General features: G+C 39.2%; 1 protein-coding gene and 2 long non-coding RNA genes across 3 annotated transcripts in view; 1 reads left to right on the top strand and 2 right to left on the bottom strand.

The window, feature by feature from the left end:
• Positions 1-15,882, bottom strand: part of LOC122986255 (BTG3 associated nuclear protein) — a 40,469-nt gene extending 24,587 nt beyond the window's left edge. The window contains exons 1-10 of the mRNA XM_044357429.1: positions 15,776-15,882; positions 13,472-13,550; positions 12,981-13,087; positions 12,671-12,870; positions 12,279-12,368; positions 11,961-12,133; positions 10,266-10,505; positions 7,110-7,268; positions 3,147-3,268; positions 1,284-1,355 (exon numbers count right to left, since the gene is read on the bottom strand). Of these exons, the coding sequence (XP_044213364.1) occupies positions 1,284-1,355; positions 3,147-3,268; positions 7,110-7,268; positions 10,266-10,505; positions 11,961-12,133; positions 12,279-12,368; positions 12,671-12,870; positions 12,981-13,087; positions 13,472-13,541 (1,233 nt within the window). The 5' untranslated portion in view covers positions 13,542-13,550; positions 15,776-15,882. The remainder of the gene's footprint in view (positions 1-1,283; positions 1,356-3,146; positions 3,269-7,109; positions 7,269-10,265; positions 10,506-11,960; positions 12,134-12,278; positions 12,369-12,670; positions 12,871-12,980; positions 13,088-13,471; positions 13,551-15,775) is intronic.
• Positions 15,883-15,919: 37 nt separating this feature from the next.
• On the top strand, positions 15,920-18,672 carry LOC122986259. The gene is made up of 3 exons (XR_006404273.1): positions 15,920-16,006; positions 17,840-18,424; positions 18,581-18,672. It is a non-coding gene; the product is annotated as an uncharacterized LOC122986259 (long non-coding RNA).
• On the bottom strand, positions 17,984-18,630 carry LOC122986257. The gene is made up of 3 exons (XR_006404272.1): positions 18,545-18,630; positions 18,183-18,381; positions 17,984-18,068 (listed from the first exon to the last, which is right to left on the bottom strand). It is a non-coding gene; the product is annotated as an uncharacterized LOC122986257 (long non-coding RNA).
• Positions 18,673-19,016: the final 344 nt, after the last annotated feature.

Below are 19,016 nucleotides of genomic sequence, written 5' to 3'. Positions count from 1 at the left end.
TTGTTTGCAAAGTTACATTTTTACATCATGTTATTCTATTTTTCATGTTAATAAGCCATTCTAAAGTTTAACTAATGAACCCTCTGGTTTCTTCAGGCTTCAGTCATTATCAGGATACTCAAACTGACAGCATTATCAAATTATGTATCATGATAAATATCAATATTGATCAATATGGAAAAAATGATCGTGATCATATTTTTTCCATATCGCCAAGCCCTACTCTATAAGAAACATCTGCTTTTGCTAAAATTCACTAATGACTTAAATAGCAGCTATTACTCAGGTGCATTTTGCTTCACTTGTATGTCTGTCTTCTTGGAAAAGACACACACAGTAAATGCAGCTTAATAGTTCTAACCAAGCATATTTGTCAGATGACAAATAATACTTTTCTCTATTAAAGTGTTCTTTCTTTTCTCTCTTTTGGAAGAAAGCTAGTTTGTAGTGTACAAAATGTGAATTGTGCAATAACAAATTTGATCAATCACGAGGAAATGGGTGTAGTTAAAAATTAGAATAATTGTTTCTGCGCACAGCTGAAGCGGGATCAATCCCAATTTTCTGAAGAAACACTTGGCGAGCTTTCAACATGACAGACAGCCTCATCATAGGACACCTGGTAGAGCAATGCGCTGGACAGCAGCTCTCATTGTGTGCCGGTCTTTGCAACAAATCCCTCTATTGGCCTAAAGAACATACAGTGGATTTAATAGCTGTAATGTCATGCGACAGTGTATATCTGCAAGCATCTCTGTGTTTGTAATTATTCTAGGTTGAACAGTAATCAACAAAAAAGCTTAACAAAAAAAAAGAATCAATAATTGTTCATATTTATCAATTCCACCATTCACTTCCTAAATAAAAAGAAAGTTTTTATCTCTTTAAATTCAAACCATCATTGGAAATAGCTTTATGTCAGAGGGCAATCAGGGGTGCAGCTGCTGAATCCAAATGCTCCCATAAATATTGAAGATTAATTCAAACAGCCAGTCAAATACTATAAGTCACTTCCAACGCAACATACTGAATTCCCACAATGACACACATTCTTTTTAGTTTCAGTAAACCACTTCTTTCTGAAGCATGAGTTCCCTGCAACAAGACGAATTCTCCTGAGTGATGTGTTTGCTAAGAAATTTAATACACCAGGAAGAATGACTTAAGAAAAGGAGTGGTCCTATTCTCTCTATCATCCTAACACACACACACACACACACACACACACACACACACACACACACACACACAAACACACACAAACACACACACACACAACTTACCTCACTGTCCTGTGTGATCTGCACCTCCTCTCCTTGTGGCACCTGGGCAATATGCAACTGACCCTGTGGAATCTGAGAGAGACACATGAAATATTAGACGGCTGAAGTTGGAATGAACAAATATGAACAATAATTCAACAATAATTTCATTTTTTATCCTAATAACTATTTTCAAAAAAACAAAAAAATCAAATTAAATCAACATATAAATGATCATAAGATTATAAAGTGCAGTTACGCTTAAGCAGCAATGTACAAATTGTGATTAAAAATAGTTAACTGAGCAGTCTTGTGCTAGATGCAATCTGGAAACAACACCATGCGAATTTAGTTTGGCAAATACCAGACAATGGTTGCAAAGATGACTCACTTCCAGTAAATGCACTTGATTTCCTCTGCTATATTAGCAGCACTCATAAATTTAAAGCTCAGCTGCACCCTTTAATACTCCGCAGAGTATCAGGAGGATAATAATGCACACTGAGCTCCTAACAATCCTTCTCTCCCACTCCTCCATGTTCTCCTTAACTTTTCTTCCTGCCTTCCATCTTTTATGCCTGTTCCTTCCTTTCTCAGACATGTTCTTATCATCAGTACCTTCAGTCTTTTTGTACTAAGGCAAGAAAATCTAACTTAATTTCCTCATGACACACACACACACACACACACACACACACACACACACACACACACACACACACACACACACACACACACACACACACTTTCTCTCAGCAAGTGTGTATCTGTCACTGGCTGTTTGAATATAAAACAACTATCAAGACTGAGTCAAGCTGCTCTTAATCAAACTCCATGGTGAACTTTGAAGTAGGACCTAGCATGTTAAATTCCAGTTTGATAAATCCCACAGACAAAGTGAAACCTTAAAACTGACATGTTTGAGACCTTCACCAGACCAGAGTTTGATCGAGTGACCAGTCTGTCTCTTGTCCCCTGATACTGGCTCTCTTCCATACTACATACTAATTGTATGTACTAAGTATTATACACTAATCTTCATTGTATACCATTTTTTCAGTTAGTATACAAGAAACATACCACATAGTTTTATACTAGTAGGAAATGTTGCAAAACTGCGACTTCAGAATGCCACCACCAGTTAAATCTAACAAAAAGACAGAAAAATGTTTTCTGAAAAGATTAATAGTTATTTTTTTATTTTCTGAGTTGTTCTTGGAGCTATTTCATCACCAACCACTATTATTTTCAATTTTGTCCAGCTGTGAGTAACTCCTCCATTTCCTTTGTGCACTGCATTGCGGCAGAATAGCGTACAACAACAGACTCAAAACTCTAGTGCTTTTAGGATGCATACCAGCTGTTTTGAGTATACTTTATTTCGTCACCTGCCAAGTGTTATCACACTTCATACTCAAAAACTGCTTAGAGTTAGTGTATATTATGGATATGGGACATACTTTAGGTCCTTAGAGTGATTTAGAGGCACAGGGAAGAGAAGATTAAATAGCTCCAGTCACTTCCTGTTTGTCAGCCCACCCATAATGTGTAGTGGGCCTGATTGTGACATTTGACCATAGCAGCTGTACAAGGTCATCCAATCCCTGAGCATCAGCTGCCACTCCTTCATTTATATAAGCTGTACTTTATTTCTGCTGTATGTGTCATTGTGGAGGATGGCGAGATCTGACGCCACACACTACAAACCCTGCTCTATGGGATCATCACATGACCACAGCCTGAAAAAACCCACGAACGACAAAGAAAAGATAAAAATAGTCAAGTTCTCACAGTAAGAGGATAATTTGTTGAGTGTTTGAGTATAAATAGAACTGCCACTCATGCATACAAATAAAGATCAAGGATGAAACACCTGACACTCACCACTTGAACTTGTCCATCCTCGCCGATACGGTGGAACTGGACCTGCTGATTGGCCAGCGTGTAGTGCAAGGTCTGCTGGGTGGCAGTCTCAATGTGGGCTGTTTCTTCTGCCATGCCTCCTTCTGGTTAGGGGGACAAACAGTACAGTCATTGGTGTGCTCATGTTTACAGTAGATTAAGCATGACACAGACAGACACACAACCTATACATACCCACACATGATCATGCAAGGGGCCTGAGCAATCTCTTGTAAAAGCCTGGCTAATTCCCAAGCCATCTGCTGGATGATGCTGTGTTTATACTTTATCATACGCCTAAATACACAAGAACTGTCCAGCTAGCCATCCAAACACACTCATGGTCTAGCAGCCAAACACAAACTCTAGGCCTCAGTCTAAACACTCACTATCACATCAGCAATTTGAAACCCCTGCATGGATCCATCACATCACCCAATGCAGCGACACGCTACCCCAAAGATGTCAAGACACAGCAGTCAAAGACAGCAGAGCACTCAATGATACCGACGTCTACACCACAGGCCACAAAATAAACAAAATCACACCTTCTCCTGTGAGATGTCAAAACGTGCAGCAATATATAGACCATCTGAGAGAAGTGAAGACTGACAGAATTCGAGGTCATTTCTCGTAGCAAACCATCCTGCAGTTGCAGAGCGGAGAGTCTATGGGCACTTTTTTGAGCATAAATTAAAAAAATCTGGAAACGTAGCTTGAACTGACATAAAACATACAGTGCATATCACATACACCTCAAAGGTTCTGTTTTGTGTTATGTTGCTTTGAAATATAAGGCTGTCTCCCATCTTTCGGTATTACTGCTATGTACTGCACTATGTAAATAATCCTCAGTACTGTTGTTTGCCAGATGAGGAAGCAAGAGCCAGGTGGCTTGCGGAAACTACAGTTTTGGTCTGAGCTCTATGTGCTGGTTCACTGATAAGTAATGGTTTTAAAAGCAGAAGAATTGCCTCTTTCCAGTCCATTAAGATATAATCTGATTAAAGAGGGAATGATTGTTTGGTGTGTGTCTTTGCATGTTTGTACATGCACCATCTGAACTAGTGTTTGTGTTGTACACTCTGGGGTGTGTGTGGCCTGAAAAGGCAGGGCCTGACAATAAACCCCTAGTGTGTGCTCACAGGATATTTGGGTTTCCCCTGCAGTCTTACTTTCCTTGGTCAGAGGTGAGAGGTGATGGCTCACAGGGAGGGAAGGACAGCAGGCATTGTGTGCAGATTAGAACCATCTGCACCAATACACACTATCTGCATTTAGGCTCAGGTCTTGAAATAGCTTTCACATAGCCTATGAAATAAGTGAGGACGCATCTGAGTGTGCACTGTTGTTTGTTGTACTTGCGTACAGTCATTTTCTTTCATAAAAGTAATATAAGAGGAACTGAAAGATAAAAAAGGAAACTTTTGTCATCCATCATTTGGTGCAATATAGCCAACTAATGAGATAAAGGTGCATGTAAACGATGCAACGGACTAGTTCACCAGTCATGCCATGATTAACCAACCCAAAATTTGCACCAAATCAATTTGCACATGAGTAATACTAGTGGAAAGCCTTTAGGTGGAGTACCAGTTATGTTTTATAGAAATGACTTTACTTATGGGTAACTACCCGTATTCAACTTTGGGCAAAACCATGAGAATGTTTTGGCTTTCAGAGTTTTTGAGTTCAGAACTTAATTCATGCAGAAAATAAGCACTTACATACATTCCTTTCATAGTGGTTGAGCACCAGTTCACATTCATAACTCAAAGCTAAACAAATGTGAAATTTGTTCCGACAGCACAGAGTGAATGACCTTCATAACTTGGAGCAAAGTGATGTCACATGCTGCTCCAATGAAACCAAGAGAAACTGAAAATCAGCGGTGGTGTCACTGGCCCTTAAGCAAAAGAATGAGCAGCAGATATCTCTTTATAGGGTCTGTAGTTGACTCATACAACTAAAAACTAGAAAACAGCTGAAAACAACCACAGAAACGTGGCAACGTTATCAGCTGATAAGGAGTTATGAGAGCGGTGCCTGGTAGGTATCAGTTTTCTCTGGCCATAGAGATAAATATTAATGTTCTGACTCATTTCAACATTCAAAAGACAAGAGCGATTAATAAGCTTAAAATTGACTTGATTTAGATCTTTTAAACACAATCTAGTGTTTAATTTGTTGGAAATCACTCCAGTCACATAACATGTATACAGCTGAAGTCGGAAGTTTACACACTTAGGTTGAAGTGTGATTATAGTGTCATTTTTTTACCCAATCCACAGATTTCATGTTAACAAACTATTATTTTGGCAAGTTGCTTAGGACATCTACTTTGTGCATGAGATGATTTTTCCAGCAATTGTTTACAAACATCATGGGAAAATAAAATTTAAAAAACATTGTGGATCTCTACAAGTCTGGTTCATCCTTGGGAGCAATTTCCAAACGCCTGAAGATACTATGTTCATCTGTGCAAACAATAGTACGCAAGTATAAACACCATGGGACCACACAGCCATCATACCACTCAGGAAGGAGACATGGTCTGAATCCTGGAGATGAGATACTTTGGTGCGAAAAGTGCAAATCAATCCCAGAACAACAGCAAAGGACCTTGTGAAGATGCTGGAGGAAACAGGTACAAAAGTATCTATATCCACAGTAAAACAAGTCCTATGTCAACATAACCTGAAAGGCCGCTCAGCAAGGAAGAAGCCACTGCTCCAAAACCGCCGTAAAAAAGCCAGACTACAGTTGGCAACTGCACATGGGGACAAAGATCTTACTTTTTGGAGAAATGTCCTCTGGTCTGATGAAAAAAAATAGTTTGGTCATAATGACCATCATTATGTTTGGAGGAAAAAGAGGAAGGCTTGCAAGCTGAAGAACACCATCCAAACCATGAAGCATGGGAGTGGCAGCATCATGTTGTGGGGGTGCTTTGCTCCAGGATGGACTGGTGCACTTCACAAAATAGATTGCATCATGAGGAAGGACAATTATGTGGATATATTGAAGCAACATCTCAAGACATCAGCCAGGAAGTTAAAGCTTGGTCGCAAATGGGTCTTCCAAATGGACAATGACCCCAAGCATACTTCTAAAGTTGTTGCAAAAAGGCTTCAGGACAACAAAGCCAAGGTATTGGAGTGGCCATCACAAACCCCTGACCTAAGTTCAATAGAAAATTTGTGGGCAGAACTGAAAAGCGTGTGCGAGCAAGGAGCCCTACAAACCTGATTCAGTTACACCAGGCCTGTCAGGAGGAATGGGCCAAAATTCCAGCAAATTATTGTGAGAAGCTTGTGGAAGGTTACCCGAAACGTTTGACCCCAGTTGAACAATTTAAAGGCAATGCTACCAAGTACTGACTAAGTGTATGCAAACCTCTGACCCACTGGGAATGTGATGAAAGACATAAAAGCTGAAATAAATCATTCTCTCTACTATTCTTCTGACATTTCACAATCTTAAAATAAAGTAGTGATAATAACTGGCCTAAGACAAGGAATGTTTACTAGGACTAAATGTCAGGAATTATGAAAAACTGAGTTTCAATGTATTTGGCTAAAGTGTATGTAAACTTCCGACTTCAACTGTAATAGGTAGTATTAATATCTCATATCTAAAAGCATTTACAGTAGTTTCAAGAGAATAAGTTGTCTTTAGTATGTATACTAATGCAGAAAACTGCACTAAAGATTAATTATTAATCTTTTCTGGAGTTATTATGTTCACACAATGTATCTCCACATAGACAAAAACAACACACACACACACACACACACACACACACACACACACACACACACACAACATCCTAGGTAGCATGCGCCACGGTCATTAGGCACAGAAAGTTATTCAGCAATGGAGAACACAACAGACAAATACATGCGTTAATGCAGGAGATGACTCCGATAATAATCTGTACTTCACCTGTGACTGAACTGCGAGGTGTCCGTTTGGAGAAGCTCTTGACAGCCAGACTCTGACCACGCTGCTTGCGTCTCCAGGCAGTACGACATTTGGAGTCGATGCTTTGCTTGATGCGGTACCAGTCTGACTCCGTGATGCCAAATTTGTGGAACAAGTGGCCTGCAGAGACATGGAGGTCATGGTCAATGGTATAATCAAATGCATAATCAAATCTTGTTGGCCTAGTCATTAATCAGTGTATCATATCGCCATAATATCTTAATTTCACTATTTTGATATGTCATGCTGCCCCAGATATGCTTTGTCCTAGGGCTGTCAACGAATATACTAAATTAGATTACGTAATTGAGTTGTAAAAAAAAGCAGAACTACCGCAGCTGTCTGCCCTGCGAGTTCTCCCATGGGCCTGGGCCACTGCACTTAATGCACTGCATGATGGACAGGAGTCAAACGTCACTTTCATTGATTGAAAATGGAATGTAGCTCAAGCTGAAACAAGCAAATAATTCAACAACGGTGTGGTAATGACGGCAGAGTTCACAACCCAACTTGGCCGCACAGAGAGGGAGTTGCACTCCAAGCAATCTAAGGGTGTTTTCACACCTGTTTACTTGATCTGAATCAGTGGATGAGTTGTGCGTTTTCCCTTTGGTTCGGTTTGGTTTCACACAGCAAAATTTCAAGTGAACCAAAATGTTATCAACAAAAGCCGCGTGGGAGCTGTCACTCTGTTCATTGGTTAGAAATCTTGTTGGGTTTGGCAGGCGGAGAAAGGAGAGTGTGTTTTTCAGAAACAGCAGATAGGCTGTCGATAGCTGAAGTGAAGTGGAGCCTGTCAGTAGATTACTATGAAACTTCAGAGTATGTTGCACCCTGTTATAAAGCATACAAGTGAGCAGTCATTAAAACATTCCGCGGTACATTTGGATTTTATAACTGAACTAAACACCAGGACACAAACTTTTTATTTCTTTTGACGTTTTCACATCACAAACGATTAACAACAGCATTAAAATATGAGTCTTGCACGTAAAACATGAGACTCATGTTATGTTGTTATATCAGTTTAGTGTAGCTGCACTTGCAGTAACTGGGCGGAGATGAACCTCCTGAATTTGCACCCAAAATGCTGTCAAAACTTTCATTTATAATTTACGCCACAGCCTCCAGATGAACATTTAATTTCCAGGAAGACACTACCACTGACTATCCCTTTAACAAATCAGCCACAATTTTCCACACCCATGCACGATCCAGCCATATACTGGGTTTTTGACTTATTCTTGTTAGAAGGAATACTCAAACGTCATTTTTGGCCAATTTTAACAGCCCTACTTTGTCCTTTACCTCACCTCCTCCTCTCTGTTTCAGTACTGCAGGAAACCAACTAGTCTGCTTTCAGCTTCAGTGAGGAAACAAAGAGGTAGTGTATACTTTCAGAAGGTACAATATTTTAACATGACAAGCTCCTGATGACATAAACCCCACTAAACAAACCTACATTTGAAGGAAACTTCAGCATCAATGCAAGCAGCTAGAATAATACAGCCTACTAGCAAGAGTATCACAGGCTGACACGGTGGGTTGCACATTTTACAGGAGGAATATTGTTTCATAATTAAATTTGAAGGTTGCGTCTTTGCATAAAATATGTATGTAGTAGGCTTGTTGATATGCTTAATCCTTAACTCATTACAACGTCAGAATAGAACTATAGCGTTCATACAGACTTTGCAATAATACTTGCAGATACGGAAATAAGAAGAGATTTAATCCCAGCTTTGTCACAGCAAAACAAAGGAACAGACTAATGCACTAGAACAGACAGACTGCACATCATTAAGCTGCCTGATTGGCTATAGAACAAGGTGTTTGCAATAGGGCCACTTCATCACTTGAAACAGTTACAGGAAACAACTGTCCTGATTCTGTTTACTTCTCCTCAACCCTCTTTGACAAGCAGTCTAAACACAGGCCTGTGACTGTCCCTCATCCCTCCCACAGTAAAGATATGTGCAGGTGAGACTGGATGCAGGTGTACTGGTGACTATATACCTCAGTGTTATGATCTGTTTAAAGGTGGTGAGCCGCTTGACAGCTCATTTCCACATAAATTAACAAAACAGCTCAAGCCTGAGGCTAGAAAACGAGACAGAGGGCAAGCTGAGGGGTATCTGTGGATAGTCAGATGGCAGCGTATGGCAGCTCTTTCACACCTGATGGGTCGTGTACAGGCAGGCAAAGCAGGTGCTCCTTCATTCTTTTTATTTTTTTAAGCAGGCAGAATGAGTCACCCAAAAGTCACCTGGCCCTGTTCCAGCACCTGCATACCTCTATGTTAGGTCAAATCTACATAACTGCACACACCCACACTGCTGAGAGGGAATACAGGTAAGAAAGTAAAACCTCCTGCAAGGGGCACTCTGAAGGACAGGCTACAGCTAACAGAGCCACTCTTTACATTAGCTAGCTAGCTAGCTAGATCTTTCTACCAGACATGTGCTTGTCATTTAGAGCCTGGTATGTTATAAAAATGTGTTGAACACGAACGCTTGAGTGCAATGATGAATGCATGTTGTTGTAACCCGCTTTGGGAATACAGACTGCAGTCTATTTCTGTGTTCAATTCGATGCTGCTTTGTAAAGGCATGGGGATGAAATGTGGGAAGGTCTCCGAGAGTTCATTCATTGCTGTAAGGGGGCAAGGATTTAAACCCCGGCTGAGTGAAATTTATTGGGATAATTTCAGATATGCAGAAATCATATAATCATCATGAGATAAACTGTGGTTACTAGATGCTGCCTTGGCAGTGACTAGTGGGTCATTTTGCCAATTAAGTCATCACCCACTGGCAAGTTCAGACTCAGAAACTCAGAAACACTTGACATGAAGATATGTTGGAGTAGCAAAACAGCAAAATGTAGTAACACCTGCATGTTGCTTTTAGGGATATTTTTGTTGGATTCACTTCAAAGCCTTGAGGGTGTGTGTCAGTGCTGGTAGCTGGTACAAAAAAAAAGCTTCTTCTTGTAAACTGGCTTGTCATTAAAGAATATTTACCACCAGGTGTACGTCCACCAAAGTAAAACAGGTGGCATTTAACTGATATGGTCATCAATAGTAGATGGTTATGATGTCAGCTCCGGAGTACTCACAGCGAATGCCATAGATCATGAGCGGATCCAGCTGCTTTTTGCCATGTTTGCCCTGTCCAGAGAGGTTTGACATGGCCTGGACCTCCCGATGGAACAGGTAGTCCAACAGTGTCAGTGCCATTTTCTCTGCTGTGCGGCAGTTTGTAGTGATATGGAGCATGTCAGCGGGCGACACTGGGCACCGAACTCGCATCTCTGGGTTGTTCTCATCTCCCAACCAAGTGCCCCCTGGGTAATCATCTGGAGAAAAAGGGAGGAACAGTAATTCAAACACAGCTCTCTTTCAGTTAATAATACTGACTTCTGGGACATTAACAAAATTCTAACTAACCTTCCTTCACTGAAGAAAAACAAAATATATCCACTCTATAAAATGCACTTGAATTGATTCCCAGGTTGACAAATACTACACTGGTACAGTGCCACAGAGATAATTCATGTAGTACAATAGCACACCCATGTGGCAGTAAAGGAGAAGTGGCTGAATTATGGGGAAAACTGTGTTATTATTAAAGATATTAAAAAGCAGAATATGTGGTTTGGCTGTTTGCTCACAGCGTATGTAAGCTGTTAAGTCCACCACACAAACAAACACACAAGCAAAGCGTGAGACACACTACTCTGAACAACACATGGTAACATCTAGCTAATGCTGACTAATACAGTTCTATCATGGTAACCCACAAGCAGCAAATAAATGAACAATAGTTTGCCTTTGAAGATAACCAAAAATGTCCCAAGCCCACTGAAAACAACCCAACCAACAATCACAGCAAATATTAAAACAGTATGGACTTAGTTTAGGTTTGCACATTTAGAGGTGAACTATTCTCCCTCAAGCTTAGTAAAAACCACTGGGCGAAGCTACTGAAAACATGAATGACCAATCATACTTCATCAATAACAGTCTGAAACAAATTCACAGGGACATGAAAATGTAACACTCTGCTTTCCACTGAATATGCAGACCACCTGAAAGTGTTACATCAGCCACATTAATTACAGGTGACAAATTAAAGTAATGCTTGACCCCTACAGTGAGGGGATCTGGTGGCTCTGTTATGCTGTGGGGGGCATTTTGCTGGCATGGTTTGGGTCCGCTTGTCCCTTTAGAGGGAAGGGTCACTGCAAATCAATACAAAGTTGTTCTGAGTGATCACCTTTATCCTATGATGAAACATTTCTATCCTGATGGGAGTGGTCTCCCAGGATGACATTGCCCCCATCCACAGGACACGAGGGGTCACTGAATGGCTTGATGAGTATGAAAATGATGTGAATGATATGCTATGATCTTCATGGTCACCAGATCTAAACCCAATTGAACACCTATGGGAGATTTTGGACTGACTTTTCAGACACCGTTCTCCACCACCATCCTCAAAACACCAAATGAAGGAATATCTTCTGGAAGAATGGTGTTCATCCCTCCAGAAGAGTTCAGAGGATTGTAGAATCAATGCCAAGGTGCACTGAAGCTCCTTATGTTGGTTTTTCCTTTAATTTGTCACCCGTTTGTAGGTCCTATTTTAACAAAACAATCAAAAACATTTGTTTGGAGATCTAAACAAAATTTAAGGTAACTACACTAGTAATCAATTACTACTTACTTTCTACTTACAGACTAAAGGGAAACAAGAGCAATAACATACATATGTGTGCTTCCATGTCTGTATCAACAGTGTGAAGTCATACCCTCTGAGTTGAGTGTGATGAGCGTGACATTTTGGCCATTTTGCGCGTTGCTTGAATGGCCACCATTGGACACAGAGTCACTGGCCTCTGAGCCACTCTCCTGTTCCTCCTGACTCTCCTCAGGGCCCGGCACCTTTACCAGGATTGTGTTCTGTCGCCTCTTGGCCACCGTGCTACAAAGAAACACAAACTTGTAGTGCAGTATGTCTAACACACATACAGATCAAACATTGTTTATGAGGCTCTGTGTTAGGAAGGATTTGCAAATTTCTGACTTCAGTCCACACAAGGCATGTAGTGTGAATGTGAGCCACTCACTTGCTGAGCAGATTCTCCAGTGGAGTGTCTTCTTGGCTAGTGGCCTTTGGAGGTTCACTGCTCACTATAACATTTGTTTGTGGAACAACACTGAGGGAGAAGTTCAAAACACATTAGTGAACACATTGGTCATGAAAACCACATTCTCATGTATGCATGCTTTGCACAGTCTAAAATATGCTTGCAGTGAGTAATGTGGTTCTGCTAGCTCCTGTAATCACAATACAGCTTTGCAAAAAGATTTCAAGGACAATTTCTCAGCATAACAAAATACAACACCTACTTTGGCCTGAAAATGTTTATTAATATCCTTTTGACTGCACTCTAAGGCTGAATGGAGACAATGTTTGATTGGTGCAAACTGTGCTTTTGGGCAAACACTTGTAGCTTACCACCGCACTTTGTTCCAAGTTTGAGTGGCCCCCTGAGGTGACCCTGCAACCATAGGGACCTGGATAGGACTCTTGGCACAGGGCACCATGCTGTCCAGTTTGCGTCCAAGGGCTTTGCAAGTAGCATCCAGAGCCAGTAACTTTGTCTCAATTCCCTCCAATCGCTGGCTGATTGATGCACTGAATGAGACCAACATGTTCTGGAAAGACAGAGAATCAGATATATATGTGTAAGTTATGACCACTAATTACAAAACATATAAAAAATAAATGGGCTTTGGATGATGTTCATTATACAGATCTTAAGTACCTTAATAAAAGATATGTCTTGGTTGTTGTTATTCTCCTGGCTGTTGCTTAATTTCCTCTTTTTCTTCGGAGGCCTTTCTTCATCATCTTCATGATTGTCCAGCATGTCTGCCATGAATCAAATACAGAGACACCATGAAAACAACACAACAGCTTATTAGATTTCACTGGGATGTCCGGATTGAACTTGTATTTCTGCTCTAATCCAAGGCAATGGTATCCAAGTCCCAATAGGATATAGTGGATTTATTATATAGATTTTACATAATACAGTTGCACAGCACACATTTCGCCTAATTTAAACTTAAGTTATATTAGTAAAATTGCTGGTGATTAATGTCAACGTTTGATAGTGCTGCACTTGCCTAATATGGAACCTAACCATTACTGGAGGAGAGGAGAGGAGAGAAGATTGATATCCAGCTATTTGCTATACATGCATTAGATCTGATAGAAAAATTATGTTTTCATATTGCTTCACGGGAATCTTACCTGTACGGTCATCCTGGTTAAAGTCCTCCACTGTTATTTGCACAATTTCATCCAACTCTTGCTCAGACATTGTTCACAGCTGAAATAAGATAATAGGAAAACTTGGTTAACTCAACAAGACAGAAAAATATTTCTTTACTAGCATGCTACTATCAGGGCAAAATATCTCTCTGCTGTGGCTGTAGCTGTCTCTGGATTACTGGAGGTAATACAGTTTGACTAGTTTGTCAAACTGAACTGCCTTTCACTTGCTTCTTACAGGAATTAGATATTTGTGAACAAGAAGTAAAAATGACCTATTTAGCAACTACACTAATAATGTCACAAGATATAGAAGATATGACCTCTATAAATTGAAAAATGGCATTTAATGGCATGTACAAATGGCTGCAGGAATTTGTGCACTCAAATAGTGTCATGATTTTCAGGGGGAATCATGAATTATTATTGTGCATGAAAGTATTTGTCCAGCACTATAACTCACATTATATGTATAATAATAGGGAAATTGTCCTTCTTGATTGCCACACAAGAGAGGTCAATTAGAATTATGAATGTTATTAATCTTAATTATGATTTTGCAAAAATATAAGTCTTTTACGGTTAAAAGACTGAGATGCAAGCACATGAAAACACCACAAACTTCACTTTTAGTTACAAACACATTTATTATTAACAATACAGCTACAATTACTAAACGCTACAACGGATTGCAAACAAAACACAAGAGGGAAAGGGGAAACTGGTAGACAAGGCTATGGCTAGTGAATGATTGAAATGAAATATACTTCCAACTTTCCTGAGACCAACCTAAGAAATAAGGTTATTACACAAACCACAGTGCCCACATATTTAACAATTCTTTCCTATCACTCTGATCATCTGTCTGTCGAGCCGATGAAAAATTTTTGTGCTATATGTAATGCAAAATATTGTCAGGCCTCTGTGTTAGTCTTGTGTGCTGCTTTTCTAATTAATAAATTATGCTACCACTGCTATGTGTCTTTTAAATTTGCCAGTAACACTATACTTTTGTGTACCTGTGTTGTAATTTAATAAAACATTTTATTTGGTTATGATCATACATTTCTTATGTGGGCTTCATCAAACAAAGTTCACTGTCTTTTGTGATTGTTATGCAGTTAAGTCTACATGGATATGTCTGAATTAATTTGCCTCCTTTGACAAAAAACACATTTAAAGCAAAAGAGTGAAAGGTTAACTCTACACCTTCTAAAAAAATGGAAGAAGTCATTATAAAAATATGCATCCATGATTTATTCTTTTTAAGACAATACTAATGAATGCAGGAGCAGCCGCCTCATGGAATAATGCACTTACAATGACTGTTTAAAATTACATGGGCTTTCTGGACACAACTCAAAGCCCATATATTTTTATATTAAGAAAAATCCTTTCTTTATTGTTTAATTCATAAATGTAAAGGTGCTTTTTCACTCAATCAAACAGAAATACATTGGATGTATTTTCATGGTCTATGTACAGGGGCAGGTCTCATCACCAAGATGCAAACACAGGAAGTGTAACGTTATCAGTAACTTAAGTGTGAGGGGGGGGAAAGGTGTTTTGCGACCTCATCTGCGTCAATTCCTCTAGTTTTACATTCATGGGCGAGGCTCTATTTAATATAAATATATGAATAAAGGATTTATCACGTCATATCAATATCGATGATGACAAATGCAACTAGAAAAACAGCATATAAAAGCTAGCATTTAATTTAGTGATGGGTGATATTATCTAACGTTAGACTATTAGTTTGAGGAATAAGGGTAGCTTAGGGCAACGTTATAACTGTTGAGCAAAACTCAGGATAGCAAATGTTACCCTCTAAGCTGCTGTCACAGTCTATCCCACAGCGTTGGTAGCTAGTCTTGCTAGCCTGGCTAGGGGTTTCATGACAAAGTATTGAAAAAATAAAACAAACCAATGAAATTCCATTGAATGTGTCCTAGCTAACATTATTTAAACTGCATTTCGGCTTAACGATCCATTTTGTATTGGTTAACTAACCTAGCATGAGCAAAAAAAAGCTAACGTTAGCTGGCGCTATGAAATCGGATTTGCAAGCTTGCGCGCTAACGTTAAAGCTGATGCAAAGGAGTTGCTGTTTAAGCTAGCGTGGTGGTTAGCATGCTAGTTGGGCCTAAAGGCCGCCAAAATATAGTGCCAAGAATCCAAAACTGTTAGATGAAATAACTATAAAATATAATTTCGATACAGCTTCTGTCCCCCACAGCTGGCACACGACACATGCACCCGTGTAAGATTGGGTTATATTACCGTGTGAATGATGAATTCTCGTGTTGTTTGTAGAGATTCCGATAACGGCGTCGTTCCTCGCGAGAGATGAGCCCTCGGCTTCGTGTGTTCCTTACATGGAGTGAGCAAGTCTCTCTGGGTCAGACAGCTCAGAGACAACAGACAGCCTGCTGCTCAGCTCACAGCTGCTCAGCACAGGCTACACGGAAATTCATCAGCAGATTTGACGTTAACTACTCAGTTTAAAAGGAGGTGGCTGCTTAGCTATTTGTATCATATTAATGACTTCAAAATGGCTTCAACATCAATCATACTGATTTTAATTTCTGTTAATTGACGTTGGGGTCGTCAGCTAATGTTATAGGACCATAACTGAAGAGGCCAATATGTATTGTATCTGAAAATAGTTATTTTATATTACAAGGTCTGACTTAATAGTAGTTCTGAAATGTACCTGCCCAAGAGAAAAATGTGTTTGGCAACGCCCCAAATATATTAGTTTTAACCCTGACCTCACAAGGCAGTTGTCACCAGTGTAAATCTTATATTTATAGATGTAAATATTTAAAGGTTAAGTCCCATATCAACAGATGGAAGAATGAATTCAAGCTACTTGCAAAATTTCTTCAATGCATTATGGAAAGAAACGCCCTGAAACTTTACTGGGCTTGTTTATGCTGCTTGAAGAGCACCATCACTCTTAATTAATTTAATTGAATTTCTCGCTTAAGCCTGTTTCTTTTTTCCTTTGTCTTTGTTTGACTGATTTTGTCTTTAGTACTGTGTCAACACCAATGCATGTTTTGTATTATTGAAATATGCCTTAAAGGTTTGTACTTGAATTTTGCAAAATAAAAAAAAGTCATTGTGGCTGGTTAGACTGTTCAGGGCTACATTGATTTAATACTCCTAACATTTAGATTATCACACTTCTTGCTTTGTTCTTCCACTGGCCAAATGATAGTTGAGTTATAAAGAATCAGTGTAATTAAAAAAAGACGACCTTTAATTCGGTATATGGACTACAGTTGTGAGGAGAGAAAAGTTGGCAGGTCAGTCAGGAGTCAAACCCACAACCTTCTGATCCATAGTCAGACAATTAATCCAGTTACACAGCACGCATTAGTGGATGTAAATATATCACACATAAGGTGAAATACAATTTGAGATTGTCAATCCCGCTCCTTCCCAACTTGTTATAATCATATTATGACCACTGTACATTCATACTGTCACCCAACTATCCAAATCCTTATGAAAATGAATAATAACGTTGTTATAATAACGAACAGTAGTAAACAAGTTAGTAAGTTAAGTTAGTACCCGAAATCTTATTTATTTGTACTGTACATTCATATTGTCACACAAAGAAATGTAAAATAGGCCTATATAAAATCCGGGGCCAAACTAAGGACCTTATGTGATGATGAAGAAGACAAAGAATGTGACAAATATGAGGATTATTGTTTTTTTGTCTACACAGTTTGAGTTCATATAATCCTGTCTTGTGTAGATATTAAAAATTGTAGATTTTTTAGTGAAGTTGTACTAATTTAACTAAATAATAACAAAAGGAAGAAGACAACAATCATGAAATCAAAACAGAAACATCTGAACCCATTTTATATTTTTTTAATATAGTTACAACAACAGCGATAAAACAAAAAATAATAACAATAATATTAATGAAGGGCAACATAAATAACAAAATAAACAAAACAAAAATAAAGGTACAAACCCCAACACAATCTCCACCCTTCTCTCATACACACACACACACACACACACATGCACCAAAATAGACCTAACTCCTGGTTTAAGCTTCAGCACTTGTCTTGTGTTTCTGTACTACCTCTATGTAAATAGTGAACGTAACACTGTGTTCAGTTTTGCTTGTGAGTCCTCTGTCTATTTCTCATATGTCTCGTATGTCTGTCTTCTTATATTCTCATATTTTCTTGTACCAGTATGCTTCCTCTCCTGTCTTCCTGTATTGTTGAGTGGTGTAAGAACAGCTTAGAGTTTATATTTGTCATAAAGACGTAAAGACAAATTTAAACTAAATATTTACTTTTTTTCATGCAGCCCCAGTGGACCAATTATTATGCTGAGGTGATGTGACACCACGTAACCTGACGCACCTGATAGTTTGTGAGGCAGCTGGATTCGCAAGATCATGACATCACAAGATCACGCCAATCCATCTTGTCAGGCTTCAAGTTATGTGCTAGTGTCTGAACCACGAGTGGTTCCAACCAATCAGTGTCCTGTGAGGAACAAACTAGCGCTGGTGATGATACTTGGTCCACTGGGGCTACATGAAAAAAGTTTAAGTTTAGTTTAAATTTGTCTTTACGTCTTTATTACAAATATACATTTAGAGTTAGAGTGACAACAAATACTCTATGGATACTTTAGTAAAACTCACAGCTATGTGCTCCAGGAGAAAGTGCTGGCTTTGACTGAGTGAGCAGTGAACTGGTTGCAGGAGAAGTCACTGGTGATGGAGGGACCACAGATGGTGATGACACGGTGCTGATTGCCAGAGGAGTTTGAGTTAATGGGACCATAGACGCTGCAGACACCGATGCTTGTGAGGAGGCGACAGGTGTTCGTACTGTGTTCTTCTACATTAAAAAATGAAAATATAAAGAAAACAGAGAAACAGATGTAAGTAACATAGCTGTGAGAGATGAGATGGACAAAATATTTGGTAACATTACTTGAGGCGGCTATGTGTATTACTATATTCAGTTAGTTAGTTAGTTAGTTATATTCAGTCATGATCACCTTGTTATGTTGATTTTATGGTTATTTTTCCAACAGGCTCAAAATGTTGGATAACATCCCAGAATCACTATGAATCAGAAGTAAAGCATTATAAGGGAGTGATAGGTTCTATCACAAGTATTATGCCATTAAATACAACGTATGTCCCACCTGGGACAAAGAGGATTTTTCAGGTAAGGCTAGTGGATGAGGGGAAAGGGACCTGGACTGGAGCGGTCTTTCACTTTCTTTTACATTCATTTAGTCTGCTAACTTAGCTATTTATTCATTCATTTACAATAAACTTATGTAACAGCATGATGAGCTAAAATAAAATGAAAAAGTAGAGCTAAGTACTGTACTGTAGGCCTACTGGACAACTGTTTGTAACTTAACGTTCCTTTAATGACTTAGGTCACTAATTTCATCAGTAGGCAGGTTATTAGTCAGATATGTTAACGTTAAATTGACTTTACATCAGTGTGATATTGGT

The sequence above is a fragment of the Thunnus albacares genome, chromosome 7 (genome assembly GCF_914725855.1).
Source record: "Thunnus albacares chromosome 7, fThuAlb1.1, whole genome shotgun sequence".
NCBI classification, from domain to species: Eukaryota; Metazoa; Chordata; class Actinopteri; order Scombriformes; family Scombridae; genus Thunnus; species Thunnus albacares.
The sequence above is the reverse complement of the archived record's forward strand: the minus strand, read 5'-3'. Positions and strand labels throughout refer to the sequence as shown.